Source organism: Phaenicophaeus curvirostris, chromosome 8, assembly GCF_032191515.1.
Source record: "Phaenicophaeus curvirostris isolate KB17595 chromosome 8, BPBGC_Pcur_1.0, whole genome shotgun sequence".
Lineage (NCBI taxonomy): Eukaryota > Metazoa > Chordata > Aves > Cuculiformes > Cuculidae > Phaenicophaeus > Phaenicophaeus curvirostris.
The window spans coordinates 34,551,558-34,570,178 of NC_091399.1; the positions used below are offsets into that span (position 1 = coordinate 34,551,558).

Here is an 18,621-nt window from a genome sequence, read left to right on the forward strand (position 1 = left end):
GGTAATAACCAGCAGAGGCAGCAACCAAGGCATTGATATAAGAAACATAAAGGCAGATAAAGCATCTGCAGGGTTTACAGGAAAATGAATACATACTGCTTCCAACAAACTAACTGGACCAGAACCATAGGTCTACATTAAAGGAGAAACCCAATCTAGTTGGGCAAGCTAAGGATGAGACAGCACTTCCAGCATCTAGTCCCAGACACGCTCCAGAATACCTTGGAGATATGAGGCTGCTAATTTCACAACACCAAAGTTTTCTTGGTATATTCATGCTCTTCTACAGGTTAATGTAATGTTCAAAAACGCTATAGTGATTGTGTTTTCATTTTATGATGCATAAAAGCATGTCAAGAAAATTCTTTTTGCCCTCAAAACACATTGAGCCCTCTCTTCACTGTTTTGTCTTCCTTTAGTGGCAGTTCTGGGGTATGTACTTTTTGGAACCAAAGAGACATAATATATGAGGTGTAACTGGATATTCCTGCAGTGCAGTGGAGAGAGTGCAGTGAAGCATGCACCTCTGATAAACACCAGGGAAGGAGATCTGAAGCTCAGGTTATATCTTATGTGACACCTAGCCTTATTTCAGAAATATAAATATTGAGGATACTTTTGCGTGCCATCATGAAGCAATGACTCCCTATTCAATTTGCTTCACTTTTATTTTCTCACAACATAAAAGCTACTTTGGAATGCTCCCTATGGGAATGGCTAATGACCTGAATTGTAAATGTGCTCAATAAATGTGCTGAAAATAGCATATAGAAAAATGCACAGTTCAGTTTCCCTGGATACTCACTGGGGGAGAGGTTACATCGGGAGGAGTGGACATGTCCCCAAAAAGCTCTAGTTGGGTAACAGCCTGTAAAAAGAAAAAAAACCAAACCATTTCCATTTATCTTTCGAGGAGAAGAAATTGTGAGTTAAGTAGTTACAACCTGTAAGGTTAAGTAGTAACAGCTAGCAATATAAATCCCCAAAAGCCATGTAGGCTTTAACTGTCTAGTCCTACATGGAGGAAGCACATGGATTCAAGCTGTGGGATTTTGGTACTGCTGATGGACCCAAACAGCCAGCAGCAGACTGTATAAAATGATTCTGTAGGGAATTCTCCATCATAAAAAATGAATAAAACATGAAAAAACTATCCAGAATAGGACTGGATGCATTACTGCTCTGCCTTTAACATCAGTGAGCACCAAGCATGATTTACGGCCAGTCCTTCTCCTGGCTCCTTTTCTAAATCCACATTTCAAGGTCTTAAAGCACAGTTAGCAGACTGTGGAAGTGACGGAAGGATACAGAAGGGAAGGGCTTTTAAAAGTGCTGCCTGATTTCCCCTTGCCTGTGGGACAGGTGTGACCTGGATAAGTGGACTTGAAGAAGGATGCACAACTGGGTTATCACAAGTTTGTTGCTCTACATTTAACTCATACTAGAAATGGTGTCCTTCAAATACATCCTAAAATAGATCACCCATACATGTCTCACTCAACTGGACAAGGAGAGAAAAAGTAACTTCATAAGGAGCAGCTGTATAATCAAAGCTCCTTCAAATGTTCTGGAGCAAAATAACTCTCTTCCACCCAACTGCATCTGCAAATCAGTTCATCTGGAATCCAAGGACAGTAAAGCACATATCCCTTATAGCTCTGCAGGAAACCTAAACCCCATCTACCACCCTCATCAGGCTGGCCTTTGTGGAAGGCTTTGATGGAAACTCAAGAATTACTCCTCCAATATCTTTACAGTGCTTACTGGCTTTCCTCTTCCCCCTGTATCTTACTCAATCACATCCATGCATAGAGGAAGCCACACTTCTCATTATGAATGGAATTTAATGCAAATCTTCATTTGGTTCATTGAATCTTCTCCCTAGCTTAGACACATAAACCTTGCAGCCTCCTATAAAACGAACAGGCTCGAAATTCAGTTGAGTCTTGACCTACAAATGTAGCCAATGTGTAGCTCTTCGGACATGAACCACACTGGCTGGTCAGTCCTTACAACCCAAAAAAGGAGCAAGATTGCCCTAAGATTTCCTCCTGCCCCCAACCTTCTATTATAAGTGATCCCTTAAAAATTAAGAACGTAATTCAGAATATAATAATTTTAAAGGCTTATACAATTTTGCAATCCAATCTCTAATCCCATATCCAAAAGCAATGCTACACTCACTTGGACTGGAATTTGTCTAGCAGCTTGGATAATTTTCATCTAGGGAGTATTATTTCGCATTTCCTCACACCATGTCTTATATTAAATAGATCACCTTGATTTAGTGATATATTTTCTTCCTATATGTTATATATCCCCCCAAGGTTTATATATCCCTCTAAGTATTTGCGTGGAAATAGAAGAAGGAAAAAAGAAAATCTGTGTTTTCTTCAGTGTACACCAATTGTTGTATACATTACTCAAATAGCACTAGAAGCAGTTTCTGTGAAAGAAAAAGTCTGTAAGTCACTTCTGCAGTGTGCAAACACACTAGGCAAGCATTGTTAAAATTTCCAGAAAAGCTGGGCACAATTGGTTACACAGACTAAGAGGAAGTGTCTGTAAAGTCACACATCTTTCATGGAAAAAATATTATAAATCTCATATCAATACTGAAAAACTGATAGCATACTTTTGAACTCAGTATTATATGGTATGTATTTGAAAGGTGGCAACTCATCTCTCTCTGTGCCTCAATATCCCTGTAAAATGGGAATAATAATACTTTTCAGGTTGCTTCAAGGTGATGGACCTTTGGAAACTCTTCACAGATACAATTCTGTTAAAGCTCTTAAAAGAAACTCTGCAGATATATTTCTAAACAGGCGGCTGGAGAGTGTGATAGGAAAGCCGGCTTCACTATTTGTTGTAATAAAATCTCATTCACAATATTCCACAAGGAAAAGGAATATATTTACATGGGAATTATTTCTCACAGAATAGCAATCTTACATGCAACAGGAGCTATAGGACTACGTCAGAGAATGTAAATTGAAATTTAGTGGGAACACAACTTCATAGTTTACGTACTAGGTACAGTCATAAAAAGCCGCACTTAGAGGTGAGATTTTCAAGTCCCACATGGTTCAGGTCTGGATTCTCTATTTAGTTTATTTCTACTACCCAATTCTCAGTCTGAATAAATGACTGCAACTTCTCTGACATAGATGTAGTTTCACCCACTTTCAGCATATGAGATTCTGGACATCAAATAATTATCTTTTATTTGTGTGATTTCACTGTCACTACAGAACTGATTTCACCCATTATACGTTTTTAAATTATTCACATCTGATATTAGCTATGTTCCAGTGAAGTTAATCCCAAGATGAATATTTTCAAATAACACTATTCCTATAGGTGATTTTATCTGTATTTCCTTAAAACATTTTTAGTGTCTCAACCTTACCTGAGTGACTGAAACAAGATTTTCATCAATGTCCAGCAATAAGTTTCCATTCTGCAGCTGTAAAGCATGATTTATGAAATGAAATGAATGATTTATGAAAATGACATGAATTTCTGAGCATGAAAGTGATAACCTCCATAATTATTGACTTCACTATTGAAATGAAAACCCTTCCCATCTTGCAGTGAGCACAGATATGAAATCACACAGCGAAAATGGTGAGTCTGAACACTGCTGGGATGTGGGGTGAACACACGCTTTATTTGTGCTAAATCTCATCTTCTAGTGCATAAGGCAATTTCACTGCTGGCATCATAACTATTTATTTTCCCAGATATTTATTAATTCAGCAATAGGCATACCCAGTGAGGTCTGATCCTGTTTACATTAATGGAAATTTTCATTGGCTTGTGACAGAAAGTACAATATCCTCAGGGCGTGGGATTGAGTTTTGGACAACAAAAGCTTTAGAAGCAAGTATTTGCAGAAGAACACAGCTTCTTCTTAACCAGGAGCACTATAACATCAATGCAAACATATTTAAAATGCATGTTTTCTTTCCATAATAATTTTTAAAAGTACTTACTGAAGTCAATTAAAGATAGATTTCAATCCATGATCAGTGTGTAAACATATGTGGGACTATATTGCCCCCACATACATATATATCTATATCCATCTACATATTTAACATAAATTATGACTTCAGTGTCATCAGAATGCTGAGATTCGGATAACATTTACTGAAGTGTTAGACACTTTATTTCTTAAGAAACAAAGTTATCAAAAAGTAAGTAAGAAAAGTAAGTTATCAAAAGTCACATCTTTATTGACTGAAAAGCTTCATACAAGTTACCAGCTGGTAATCCCATGCCACTCCTAAACAGTGAAGTTTAAAAATCTCAGAAACAGCCCAGAATGATTTTTTTCCCCCCCTCTCTCATCTCATCAAAGACCTACGGGGCGGGGGGGCGAACCCAAAAGGCTGGCAAACAGCAAAACTAAAAGAAGAAAATGCAATCATGCACAACCAGAAAAGGACCTAGTTCTGCACTTTGCTGGTGCTGAGAGCACGTTCCCCCACCCCCAGGTAAGGAAAGAGAGACAAAAGCTATGTCCATTTATTCAAATAACTCCACAGACCTTGAAAATATTCTTAGATTGAAATCAAAAGGGTTTACACCTTTAGGAGGGACCAGTTTTGTCCAGTAGTTAATCACTTCTTGTTCTGACAGCCCCGTTGTTTAACCCTCCCATCCTCCAGCATCCGGGGATGCAGCTCATGTGGCTCTGAAGCAGATCCTGCCCCCAGCCACACCAATCACTCTGTGAAATAACCATGTCTCAGCACAGAGGAAACATGTGCACAACATTCAACAGCCCATTAGAAATTCCCACCTGTGCTACAGCAGGACCTTGCAGGAAACATTTGCCCAACATGTCATGGCACATCCCCAAGTGCCCAATTATCATGTAGCACTTGAGCTGCATCTCCCGTCAGCTCGTGTTCTGCATCACACACTGGTGAGGAGACACGTCCCAGGGGTGAAATCCCTGCCTATTAAAGCATGGAAGAGCCTTCAACAGCAACCATGCCGAGGCTGCAACATGGCTACTGAGGGCAAAATTTGGCCCGCTGAGCCTTCCTCTGGTTCTGCTCTTCAATATAAAGTGCTTGACCTTCACAGTTAAAGCCAACAAACCTCTCCTTCCCCAGTGCACAACAGAAAATAACCAGAAAGCTGGAAAGATGCTCCAGTTCTTGATCTTCCTCTAGGACTGCTGTCTGGATTCCTCTGCAGTGATGTAAAAGCTTGGCTTAATTATTCAAAAATGCATCCCCTGAGTATGAAAACACCCCTACAGCTTAGTCAACCACGAACACAGTCACTTCCAACCAGCCATGCAGACCAAGGCAGAGGAAAGAGTATTAATCCTTTTATCGTGCTGACATTAAAGCCATAATGAAAGCTACGTCTTTCTATACAGGCTTGTGAGACATACTGTAAATCTTTTAAACATGAAATATGTAAATCTGGTTTCTTAAAGCAGCAGAAAACTTTTTAAACCACTCCAGCCAATAATGAAATTCCTCATGACACTTTTAACTGTTCACTAAAGAAAAACATATTCTCCAAGAGCTGGAAAAAAATGAAGAGTAGAGAAGCCATGCTAAGAGATAAACAAACTGCAGCTTTCATAAACTTGAACCAATCCACCTCCACTATAGCAGTCACTCTGATTGCCAAGTACTCTGAAAAATATCTCCTCTAAACAATGTGAAAGTTTAGATTTTAAAAGTGAGACACAAGACAAGCCTCTCATGCTCATGAAAGTGTTTAGTACCTTATTTGCTTCAGTCCTACATACAGAACCAGCCAAAATATTCAACTTCTGTTACTCAGTCTAGTTTTACCAACAGTAAGGGATCTACACTGACTTACAGCATGACAAACCAGCTTAGTACTGTTACACTTTTGCAAACAAGATGATAAAAGTAGTGTTGTACAAAACGTGGGTCTGAAATCTCAGAGAATGAAGCAAACGTGGTGCTTAAAATGCATGAAGAAAACCCCATGGTAATTAACTTGTACTCTGATACAGAGTTCAGCAAGTGAAAAAGTGTATGAAGGATACTAAATATAGCAAATAACCAACAATTAGCAATTAACCTTTGAGCTACGTATTAGCTATTCAAATTTTTTAAGACAGCAGAGGGATTTAAATTTGGTTTCCTGCAATCAGGGTAAGTGCTGTGCCACTCAACCCAGTAGGCAATACAAGGATCATCCACCCGCACTGCCCCTCTGCATTTCCAATTCTCTTTTTCTAACGTGTATTTTACACTGGAAGTCTAATGACAAGTCAAATGGTTAGTTAAACTAAAGATTTTTGTTCTTAATTTAGTCGAAAATGTAAATATTTTGGCTATGTCAAATATTTTTTCTGACAGTTTGAATCATTATTTTAGTTAAGAATTTGCAGAACCTTATACAAGTGTTGATATTACCATGAGATCTATGAGCTGCAAGCAGCTTGCTAATTAACTACAATTCATTCTAAAAAACAATTAGAACTATAATGAAGGAGCACATCAGAACCATGACTAAACTGATCATCAGTCAGACCACGTCTAGTAGGTTGAGACACACTGAAAACACGCAGCAGACATATTGTTTTCCTGTAAAACTACTGTTGGACTAATGAAGTAGCATGATAACTCAAAGAATTGCTCAATTACTTACTAATTAAAGAGTATACACTGGAGAATATGTATGTGAAGAAAAAACTGTCAATGCTTTTGCAATCTTCTCTTCCTCCCAATGCTAAAGATCCTTAAATGTCATAACCTTTCCCAGTTATAAAGGTAACAGCAGCCATGGTGTTACTATCAACCCAGGTCTACACAGCTATAGCTGAGCAAAATCTTTTAGTTTTAAGGCCGCTGTGAACATTTATGGTCATTCCCAACTAGTACAGGTAATGTCAGCAACACAGGCTGGTATAAAACTACACTGACTGATTTTTATCCAAAACATAGGCATTTGGGCATCCATCACTTACATGGGCTTCAAATTCAACACCCATAATCCTGTGAGGCACGTGAACCCTCCTGTTTAAAGTTTCTCTTCTCAGTTTCGTAGGCTAACTCTTACTTGTGAGAAGCACTCTTCAGGTAATTCCTCTCCTCATATTTATTTTCAGTAATAAACCCAAGTTGTGACTTTGGTATGATGTACTCAACTACAGGGTAGCCATGAGCGTCATCACATTCGCCAACTGTCCAGTTTCCTTCGTTTTTTCACTGGGAAGCACCGGATGTGCTGGTTAAAAATGCTGTTAGTCAACTCTGCACAGCTAAAGAGGTGGGATGGTTAAGGATAATTGACATAATAGATTACTGAAGAGTGAGTGAATTGCTTCACTGTTGCTCGATAGCTTCCTTTAAATTAAGGATCTCTTCATAAGATCAAAGCATATGCTTACTCATTCGTTTATTTTCTCTTCATTTGAAGGGAACTCAATTCTGAATTCCCTGTGTACCTTAGGTATTTACTCTTATAGGAAATAGTATGTAAAGTGCTTCAATTACCACTTTTCTCTGACAGACTGTAATAAATCAAGAGTTCAAAATAGTGACTCTAACTTAGAGCCAGACCCATGCTGCCTCCAGGCAGCACAACATCCAAGATCATTAAAATTCCCAGTCTCAGAGGATGCCGATACAAAGGTCTCAGCCACATCGCCACCTTATCGACTTCTTCTCTGAACCCTATGGGGTGGGTTCAGAGTGCATGGTATATACACCACGGTGTACACCAGTCACATCACACTTACTTAAAACAAATGCTTCAAGTCCAGAAATACCAGCATATTATTGAACTAAGCTTTCAAAATGTTGATGCACACTACAAAAGCTCTTGTACTTTACTATGTACATTTACTATATATGTACTAACAGGCCTGTCTTCTAGAAACACAAGCTTCAGATTTAGGTACCTTTACAAATATGTGCAGTTTATTGCACGTGGCTGATGCAATGCAAAGATATTGAAACGAAACATTCCTCCACTCAACAGAATACTGGAAATAAAGGGGAAGAGCAAAATATTCACGCTAAAAACTACGTAAGTCACGTATATTACACACATGAAGGAACTTCAACACTTTATGTTACAGATACTATAATGTTGGAAGACCAGGGAGGACAACCTGGTTTCTGCTTCCTATGCTATTTTTATTAAGGAGTAAAACACAATAAAAAAATAGCTTGAGAAAAAAAAACCCAGGGAAATAGTTATATAAAGTCAAATAAAAAAAATACAAAGACAGATTTAGTCGATACAGCACTTGACCAGGGAACTAATGTGCCACCAAGTACAGCAGCCACAAGCCGATGCTTGTGATCTCTGTGAAACATCCCTGACGGTGGCAAGTTCCTCTCCTTGGAAAAGAGGCACGGGTGTTTGAGCAAAGTCTCAGACCCTGCCTCTCACCTCAGCTGAACCTGAATGGAGTCTGCTAGTGAAAATTCAGGTGTTTGAGTGTTTTTGTTTTTTTTTTTTGCTGTGGATGGACCCCAACCCATGAGCTGTATTGCTCTTTATGCCAGTGCTGAGTGAGAATTAAAGGCTTTTATCCAGAATAATGACAGACCTTGATGGCTAACATGCATACTTAGCAGAAGTCCCAAATAAAACGGATGTGTCAGCTATCTGCCTGACATACCAAAACTGTCCCAAGGCAACAAGGGTTTTGCCTCTCCTGCATCAGCCAGATCCACCTGAATGTCACACACTCTAACCCCAAAGGAAGGAGGTAAAACCACAGATTACAAGTATCTCAAGATGTGACACTGCAATGTGAGCAACATCACTGGGGATCACCTAGAAGCATCTGCTGCAGTTGCTCCAAGAATAACATAGGGCAGGTGAGGCAGGTTGCAGAGAGGATAGTCCCCACACAGCAGACAGAAACAAATGGCTGATATGTGGAAAGGGTGTTATAATAAGGGCCTCCTGCTACAACATAAGTCTCACTCTTGAAGACACGTATGTGACATCGCAATCTCACTTTCAGGGCTCAGATGCTACCTCTGGCGTGGTGCTAAATGTTCTAAATGTTTCCATTATAAGCTGGTGGTAGTATCAGAGTTAACACTGATATTAAATCAAAAGGCAGGCTGAGAACAGGAGCACACAACGCAGAAGTGGTTTCAGTGCTGCACAAAACCTTCTCAGAATAGTTAGTGCAACATCTATTCTAGAGATAATGGTATGTATATCCACTTCTAAGTAAAAAAAAATAATAGCAAAAGCCCACTAAAGTAGTAAAGAAACTCCTGCTACAAGACATTAACACAACAAACTAATATAATTCCAAACTTTGTAACAAGTAGCTGTGTTTGTTAAAAATGCATGTACCACACTGCAACATTAAGCCTAGTAGGTGAGGTTTAATTGAGTGTAACAAAGTCAGGGCATTTGAACACAGGTGTGTCTTTTAGCAAAGGTAAAGAAAAACAACTGGCTTTGTCAGCACAGATGATCAGAGACTCTCTCTTCTCACATTTGAAAACTTGATCCTGAAAGCCTGATTGCAGAGGCTGAAGTCAATGTCACCAATCTGCAAGCTGCTTCTTTAAAGCCACTGATGCAAACACAGGGAAAAGTCAGAGTTACAAAGGTCTTCTCCAGACCAAATGTCAGAGGAAGAAACTCACTTTGTAGAGGTTGGTGAGAGTTATCAAGAAATCTGCTCCGAACAACTTTATTGCCAGACATTTTTGTATGCCATTACTCCAGGGACTGACTTTCGACACGAGCTGGAGGTGCTCAGGGCTGCCTATGCCTTCCAAATGACCCCAGGCACGCTCCTCTGACATGAGACCCTGAACAAATCAGAGCTGCAAATGGCACCGTAATGCCAGCCCAAATTAAAACAGCTTTCCCAAGTGCATTGTCCTATTTTGAGCAGAAGTATTGGGCATCCCTTTTTTTAATAGACCTGAGTGGGCTCAGGACCAGCCCAGCTTCATCTGCTCCTTCCATGCCTTGGCCCTAGGGCAGCCAATTTACTCCCTGTCCCTTCCACCCTGGTATAATATTTTTCACAAGTTGGTACTAGCCAGAAGACTGCCTGTATTGTAGAGCATCAGTTACTATGCTCTAATAAATGCTTTAAAGCTATAATGCCTTGAATCTTTATACAGCAGTAAGACGAGTTGTTTGAAAGCCTTCATAAAATTGTAAGCAGATAGTTTAGACATTTTGATGAGAAGCGGTTTTATTGTGACGTGACTGACAGTCTCCGTGAAGGGTATTTACAGTCTGACTCATATTACTAAAAACAACATGACAGGTAGAACTTGATGTGGATGTATAATGGGAAAACGATGGGAAATTATGACAAAAAGAGCTCATTAAACATTCCACTTTTTTAGAACAGTTAATTTCACATACAGAACTATAGTTTTTTAGTGGAGCGAGTACTACTTAATGCAGGCTCTTTGGAATAAGCTTGCTTTCTTTATCTGGCGTGATATCTGTTCTCCGTGAATGGAGAACAGGAAAATTGGTCTAAGGAAGAATCAGAGTGCAAACGGGAATGAATAAACAGGTGTGAGTTGATACCAAGGAAGAGATAGATATTGGGAAGATACCAGACATCATGAAAATTATGTGTTTGGAGCTGAGCTGCACACCAAAGCAGAATAAATCTACAGGACAGTAGGAATTGCTGGGAAGGGATGTAGCAAAGACATGGGGAAATACAAGAAATATATTGAGTAAGCAGTCTTCTCATCCCAATGTCAGAGAAGTGACTTGGCAACCAGCCACCACTCATAAGTTCAATGGGTACATTCAAAGTCTGAGACCTGAGACTCATTCCTTTCCGCCTCATTTGCACCATACTTATATTACTTGATATCAGAGATCATGAGAAGTCATGCTATAAAGTACATCAACGTCTTCTGACAAATGGTATTGTTTAAGTACATCTGCTATCTTGATGCATATGCATTGTCTGCTTTACGGCACTACCATGAAGATGTTTCATACCTTCAGCCACAATGGGATCCCATATGCCCAGAGAAATATTTGCCCAAATGGTTCTGGTTTCTTAGGAAGCTATATCTTACTGAAAGTCAGTACGAATTACACTTCCCAGTTTCAAAGCAGCTTTTGAAAAAGGGGTTCCGGCTTTTTGTTTTTACACTGTGGTAGATCTCACCCTGCCTAAGCTCAACTATTTGGAGGTTACCATACCTGCAAGCCATTTAAAGTTCCTCTGCAGCCACAGAAGAAAAATGTCCAGATGTAAATTTATTTCCACCTCAAAGGGACACCTCATGCAAACCAGAGAAATTTCCCTGTAAAGCGTCTATTTGTCTCCACTGGCTACAGAGGGTCAGGGTGGAGGGCACTTAGATGACTAGTTGAGTGCCCCTCACTTTTATGTGCAGAGTCTAGAGATAACTTGCCTGAGAATGCATGAGAGGAAAAGATGGAAAATGAATCTCTGTCCAGGGAACACAGGCAATTCTGTTTGATCTCAAGCAAAACTTGCTGCATTTTTATTAAGTGTTGTACTTATAGTCGGGAGAGAGAATTCATGGTGCCTGAAACCTATTAGGAGCTTAAAGTTTCTCTATTTATTAACCTATTACAAAATTAATAAAAGCAAGATCTCCTAATAAAGGAAGTGTCCTTCTATGTTCAAACCAGGTAGATGAGCTAGATTATTTGCCCTCAGATTGAATTTTAGAGGTTTATATAATAATGACAGCTATAAATTGAAAAAAAAAAAATTATAGCAAGCGTCTCAATGACAGTCTCAGATGTGGAAGGGTAAGCAATAAATCAGATGGGCAGTGAAATATTAAATTGCTCATTTTAAGAGCTATTGCTACTTTTCTTTTTTAAAAATATATACTAATAAAAAGGTGAAACAAAATCTTAGCTACATATTTCTTCATCTTTTCTTTCTTCTCTTCTTCTTCATAAATTAAAGCATATAACTAGTTTGGAGAAAAAAACTGTAGTCACTTTAAATTTAACCACAAAATAGTAAAAAAAATTAAGTCTTCGACCAGCTTCAGAAGATGACAGATTAAATATATATGATGATTACAGAGTAGGTTCCATATGCCCTGTATCTCAGTCATGCTCTTTACCAGGACAGTCTAATACCAAAGTGTCTGCAGATATGATTGCAAGTGTACTGCACATCCACTCATACCACAACCACCTAAATTACAGACTATACCCAGAGTAAATTTGAAACATCACTGAAAGAATAATAAAAGTCACAGAAAATGTACAGCAGAAAATATATAACACTGAATTGTGTAAGAAACGAGTGAAAAAAATCTACAGTTATTCCATGTCCATGAATACCTTAATTAGTTATGCAACTAAGTTATTTTAGTAGATTTTTTCGCTCCTCCCAGTAGCTTATAAGGAAATATTTATGGTAAATTTTGTTTGCTTGTGCAAACCACAGAAGTGTCACAATTCAGGCCCCCATCTAGCATTTATCTTTTTTATTCAGCATCTTGGTCTCCATGCTCAGCCCAAGCCGAGCAAGTAGCACATTTTTATGTGAAAGGAGTCTGTCTCTTTTTCTCTCTTAAAAACAGGCATTTCCCCCATGCTTACAGCAGACTCAAATTCCGAACCTATCCTTTGTTTCTTTCCATTCTCATGCAAACCCTCCAAAACACTAATGCGCCATGTAACCAACACAGCTGAACAATTTCTCGAGGTGTTTATAGCACAAATTTATATTAAACAGTATAACCCACCCTTCAACAAATGCATGCCTTATTGTTCAGGCATCACTTGTATGGTTGTCTGATTCTTCTCTCAACCACTTGTTAGCATTCATTATACATTCTGGGGACATACGCTTTATCTTTTCAAAATGCTGACACACAGCAAGGCAGCGGTGCCGTTTGGATGTAGCACCATATTACCCCTATTTTTGAATAGAGTCAACTGTCCATGCAACGCCAGGACCGAAAGAATTAAGTTGACAGTCTGTATTGTAGCCTCTTGTACAATTAGACCACTACAGAAATAATAAATAGCAATACTAGGAGGAAATCTCCTGTTGATTACAGCCCATAACAACTAGGAAAGCAAGGTGATACATAGAGCAAAGATTCTGTCACTCAGGAATTCGTCAAGTGAAGTCTTTTTGCATGCTTAATGTTGATGTACTTCTTTTCAGAGTTTCCCACAGCTGTTTAAACCAATGGCACTTAGATGTGGATCTGCCCTTCAACTCTACAGCTCTTAGTAAGCTACCACAGAAGTTGGTTTTATTAGAAAAATTATTGCTTTTCTATGGTGTATGTTAGGTAGGATTTTGATGTAAATTGTATGGGTCTTTTCTTTGGACATGACAGAAGAGTAATTCTAATGCAAGTTCCCATTTGTAGTAACATTTGTAGTGAAGCCCCTTATGAAATCTTTACTTATCAGTCCACTGTGTTCACCAACAAATCTTCTGAGAGGTGTAGGTGTTCTAGCTACAGAAAATGACCATAGAGGTCACAGACAATGTTCTGAAACACCTTTTCCTAATGCTACTACTCTCAACCACCACTCCACTGAGGCCTTGCCTCTTCTGCTGTCCTACTAAACCAAGCTGTAAGGAGCACAATATAACGTAAAACTCTGATAGAGCACATGGGAGAAAATGCAGCCCACGCTCATTTTGTGTGTCTATTCATGTATGATAATCCTTGTACAGAATTGGGTAATAGAGGAAACCTTCTAATCCAGGCAGTGATGATTCATGCATTAACACACAGAACGCTCATTGTCAACTCTTAACCACAGATAACACACTTATGAACGGTGACTTTCATAAGAACAAGTTGGAAAAGACAGAAAGGAGATCTAAGTAATGAATAAGATGGATATAAGTGACTTAAAATCCTGGTTACTCTGAATCAACCCAATCAACCGATAAAATTCACATTACAAGGAATATACCAAATGTTATGTACAATAATAAAAGTCACAGAAGCTAAGAAACACATCTTCTTTACTGCATATAAATAAGGAAGATACTTACACTTACAGGTTGACTTTTTGGCACATCATAAACACCTTCCTTCTTTTGGCTGGTAGGAACCTGCAACAGCAAATGAAAACTAGGATCATTACTCAAGTAGGTATCATGAAAAATTGAAATCAGTGACTGGTATTTATGCACAGGTTAGTCATTTAATGCAAATGAAATCAAGGATGGTTCCCTTGTCATTCAAACAGTAAAGTTAATGGAGAATATACTGGAAATAAAATTTGCATCTGAGTTTTTAAAATCCCAAGGACCAGCAGTGTTCAGAAATGAGATTTTCATTCTCAGTAAAATTTGGTTGCATTAAGTCCAGGTGCACACAGATCTCCTTCCTACTTAAATGATTGTTTTTTAAATTGTACTTGGGGGTTGGAAGATCCACATGGAAGTCATGATCAGGTCACTATGTCATCTTCCCCCATGGCAGAGATCCAGAGTACAGCCACCCATCCGAGGATAAGAGATGTTTGGCCTATGGCATTAGATTGCTTCCTTCCAATTCATTTAATCATCTAAGTTGAGTAAAGTCGTAAAACATACCCTAGAGTAATGGGGCCCTGTGGCTACTCTAAGTGACATTCGGTTACAATTCTGCAATTTTATAAGGAATTACCAGCCTGTCAGAGTCTGACACAGCCAGGGAGCTGAAGTCAATGGCCTTGCATGGATGACATACTTAAAAAACCCCAACAACTCTGAGTGAGTCCTTAGTTGAGTCAACAGTCATGATTTACACCTTGGGTATTTCTAGCCTATTCATGTAAATTCAGTTGCTTTGTAACACTGAGCGTTGCTTGCCCAAGGAGTGATGCTTTATATATTATAATTTGTGATTCTATTTAGTTTCCTTCCTAGAAGCATCTACATGCTAGAACCATGAACATCTATTATAAATGTCATGAGCAAAAAGAACAGCAAAAACATGCTCTAAACTGGCAAAAATGTTCTAAGTAAATCAGTGTTACTTTTTCCACTGAACAAAAGCATTTAGCATTAGAAGATCACATTTCAGACATCAATGAATCCTCATAGATCAGCAAGAGAAATAATATTGCAAATACAACAAAATTATTAACTTTTTGTTTTCTAAGATATTTATTATCTTGAAGTTCTGATATTGAGTAGGTCTGATACAGGCGAAGCTGAAGCAATGTTGGTTACTCATTAAGATGTGCTATCATTCCTTATTCTGTATAATAATCGAAAATTCTCTTCTGTTCAAACATTCTCTTGCCTATATTTATATGTCAAATTCTTCATGGAAAACCATGCATCTGTAACTTGGTGCACATCACGTAAGTTTTTCAAGAGCTTTCAGAGGCATGAACACAGAACCCTCACAGAAACTAAAAAAGCTTTGTAAAAGATCTTTATTCCCATCCTGGGAATGACTTGCTTGCCTTGGTTTTCTCCATGTACTGACCACTTCCATTAAAACAACCTATAAAATTAGATACATTAAAAACTGGTAAGAGTGGAACGATTCAATTACATGGAAATAACAGTCTGTAAAGAGAGAGAGCTTTAAGTGACAGTGTAAGGGCAGAAACCAAGACTGGCCTATTTAGTAAGTCACTGGAAAGCTTAGTTTTCATTAAAAGGACAAAAGCGGTAACAAACTATTTAGAAACTATCATCAGGGCGCATTCTACTTTCTGGAAAGTCTCCCCTTTAGTCCTTCTCTTCTTCTTCCTTCCAACTTTTTCCATGAAGTTACCCCAGTCTGCACACTTCTATCCACAGCTGACTGTAGATTGAGTGTTTTCCTGCACTATCCATCACCCATCTCTTACTCCAGCTTATATTACATTATGGAAATGCTCCTGACTTCTAATATCAACACAGAGCAACTTCTCTGAAAGACCTTTTTCTCTCCCACATTGATACTGCCTGTCTTCCTATTGTCTTTATTCATCATGTACCATCACATTTTTTCATTGCTACTTAGACTGAGGGTCTGCAAGGAGTTTCTCCTGTTTTCCCTTTGATGAGCAAGATCAGCAAAGAGGTACCAGCACTAATGCTGCTGACAGCTCTGGCGCTGTGACATGCTGTGAACCATTCTGATGGACTTGCATCTTACCAGCAATACAAGCACCACCACTCGGAAACCCCCATCCCAGCTTGTCAACTCCTGATGGAGCAGAACTTGCCTGTCCACAGAGACCAACGCTGCTACGTACACAACACAAAACCACCGAACAAAATCCCACCCCTTCCTCACTACCGTAAGACAATAGACAGGCAAAGAGATGCTATTGAGAAATCTGACACTAAGTGAGAGGATCGGTACGTGCTCACCGATCAAATCCCTGCATAACTAACATTAGAGCAACTTACATAGACAGCACTAAAAGAGCAGATAGACACAGTCTTTGGGGTCATGAGGGTTTGGTATCAAAGAAAGGTGACAGACAGAGGAATAAAGGAAACTGTGACCTCTTCTATGTTGAAAAGAAATAAATATTGTGACTTTTAGCACATATCTTCCACCTCCGGTTAGACACTGCGTAGGAATCTTTTCCACCAAGCGAGAAGTGAACTCTTTGCTTACCAGCTCGATTGGAAAAAGAGAGAAGCATCAGAAGAAAGACTTGGCAAGGCTTAAGTGAGAAGAAAAAAAGAAAAAAAAAGAAAAAAGCGCCTTTTCTCTTTCATTTTTAATGGCAGCCTGGATGGTTCTAAGATCATCAAGATCTTGTAAGAGAAACAATTTTGCCAGTGATCCAAGTGTAAGATCTGAGCTGAAAGAAAGACTCATAACTCCCTAATCTCAGCATTTGCTTTATTCAGGGTATTGCCTGAAGTAAATATAGAGAAGGATAATGCTAGACTGCATACACTGACAGTATGGTATATTATGTATCACAGATAGTTTGTGCATCACAGTGGGAGAAACCCCCAAACTTAATCACCACATCCAGACACCGTCCTATGAAGTTTTGAGCAATTCTCTGGCGACTTACAGGATGGTAACAGCAGTACCTCGAGATGAGGCATGACTTCACTATCTGCTTATCATCATCCATTTCCATTTTAAGAAAAATAAAACTACCCAAAGAGTCTGCCTGTTCTTTAGGCCATTCCTCAGAACACAGTTCCTACTTCTTCCGTACCCACTAGAGTTTGCTCTAAGAAGCTTGCTTCCACTGGTACTTCTCTACAATGTCACTAAGAGCTCTGCACTTTGGTGAACTGCAGCCAGAAATTTCTCATCTGGATGTAGTTGTCATAATATTTTTGTTTTCAGCATAAAACTGACAACTAGAGTAGTCATTTATTAAGAGACTATGTTCCTTGAAATTGTCAAATTTTCAACATTATGTAGGAGAAAATCTTCAACCCTAGGCACACTCTCACCTTGAGAGCTTCGCATGTCTTGGTCTAGAGCTGCAGAAAGATGCATATTCTAGTCTGTATGGCAGTGCCAGGCAATCAACAGAGACAGGTTAAACAAATCTCAACTTAATGACCTTGTGATGGGATCTGTAAGATGGCTGTTTTCTAATGTTTAACTTGCATTTCCCTTTCCCACTGAGCTTCTTTCTACTTGGTCTTACAGCTACTGTACCTTTTCATTTTTGATACTATGTTCTTACGTTTTTTCATTATTTAAAAAATACCTTTCCTTTTTTTTGTTATATCCCTACTCCTGTCTACCTTAAGAAAAGCTTTTCCTATTAGCAACCAACATCTAGTACAGCTAGATTAAGCGCTTAACCACTGCTTGAATCTTCTTCCTCTCCATACTAAATGATTTCCTCAAATCACAGTTTTCTTACAGCATAGAGATTCCTATCTCCAGATTTGCCCCTAGTATGTGACACAAAATGAATTACATTATACTTTAATACACCCTGTACCAATCTCTTGAGTATAAACTGAACAACAAAACATTATTTTATATTGCTTTCAATGCAATTTTTTTGTCAGTGTGAAGAACGCAAGTCTAGGCTCTAACATAACACATGCACTCTGAAAATATCTTCCCCGGTCTGAGTAATATCCATTGAGATCTCTTAGATTTTGCTCAGTTATTTCCTTGGTTAGCCAGAAAGAAGAGCAACACCATCGAAATGCCTTTCTAAGAATTGCTTGGATGGTCTGCTCTCCATGAGATTTCAGTATCTGTTTTATAGAACACAAGTAAAGTTTCAAAAAAAAAACCAGAAAAGAAGAGCATCCATTATTTATCACCTTATATGGTATACTCAAAAGTTTAAGACCCTTAATAATTTGACAAGTTTAATAAAATGTGCAGAAGTTGAAATGACAAACAACAGAAAAATCACACTGAGACCAGGCAGACTATTCATGCCATGTTGTCAGAATGAAATTCCAGATGTTTTTGTGATGAATGAAAACTAATAAAAGCGAACTAAATATGAAATGCACTTTACTAAATGCTTGCAATCTTTGCAATGAAAACACCGAAGTTAGCGATTTTATACCTGATAAATGTTTTCTTCCGTTTCAGGCTCACGGATTGGCTCGTGTCCAGCCTCAAACACAATGTACTATTACACCAGACGCCAGAGAGGAAAAGTCAAAGATGAAACAGAAGGGAAAAAAGGCGATTTGGAATTCCAAGTGAAAACATAGGCAAGCATTAAAGA

General features: G+C 38.7%; 1 protein-coding gene across 7 annotated transcripts in view; it reads right to left on the minus strand.

The window, feature by feature from the left end:
- The window catches only part of DAB1 (DAB adaptor protein 1), a 240,243-nt gene that overhangs the window by 18,107 nt on the left and 203,515 nt on the right, over positions 1-18,621 (minus strand). For 4 of the 7 annotated variants that reach the window (XM_069861885.1, XM_069861886.1, XM_069861888.1 and 1 more), the window contains exons 9-12: positions 18,457-18,522; positions 14,000-14,059; positions 3,413-3,469; positions 806-868 (exon numbers count right to left, since the gene is read on the minus strand). In XM_069861885.1, coding sequence (XP_069717986.1) covers positions 806-868; positions 3,413-3,469; positions 14,000-14,059; positions 18,457-18,522 — 246 coding nt within the window. The remainder of the gene's footprint in view (positions 1-805; positions 869-3,412; positions 3,470-13,999; positions 14,060-18,456; positions 18,523-18,621) is intronic. The other 3 variants (XM_069861889.1, XM_069861890.1, XM_069861891.1) reach the window with 3 other exon arrangements.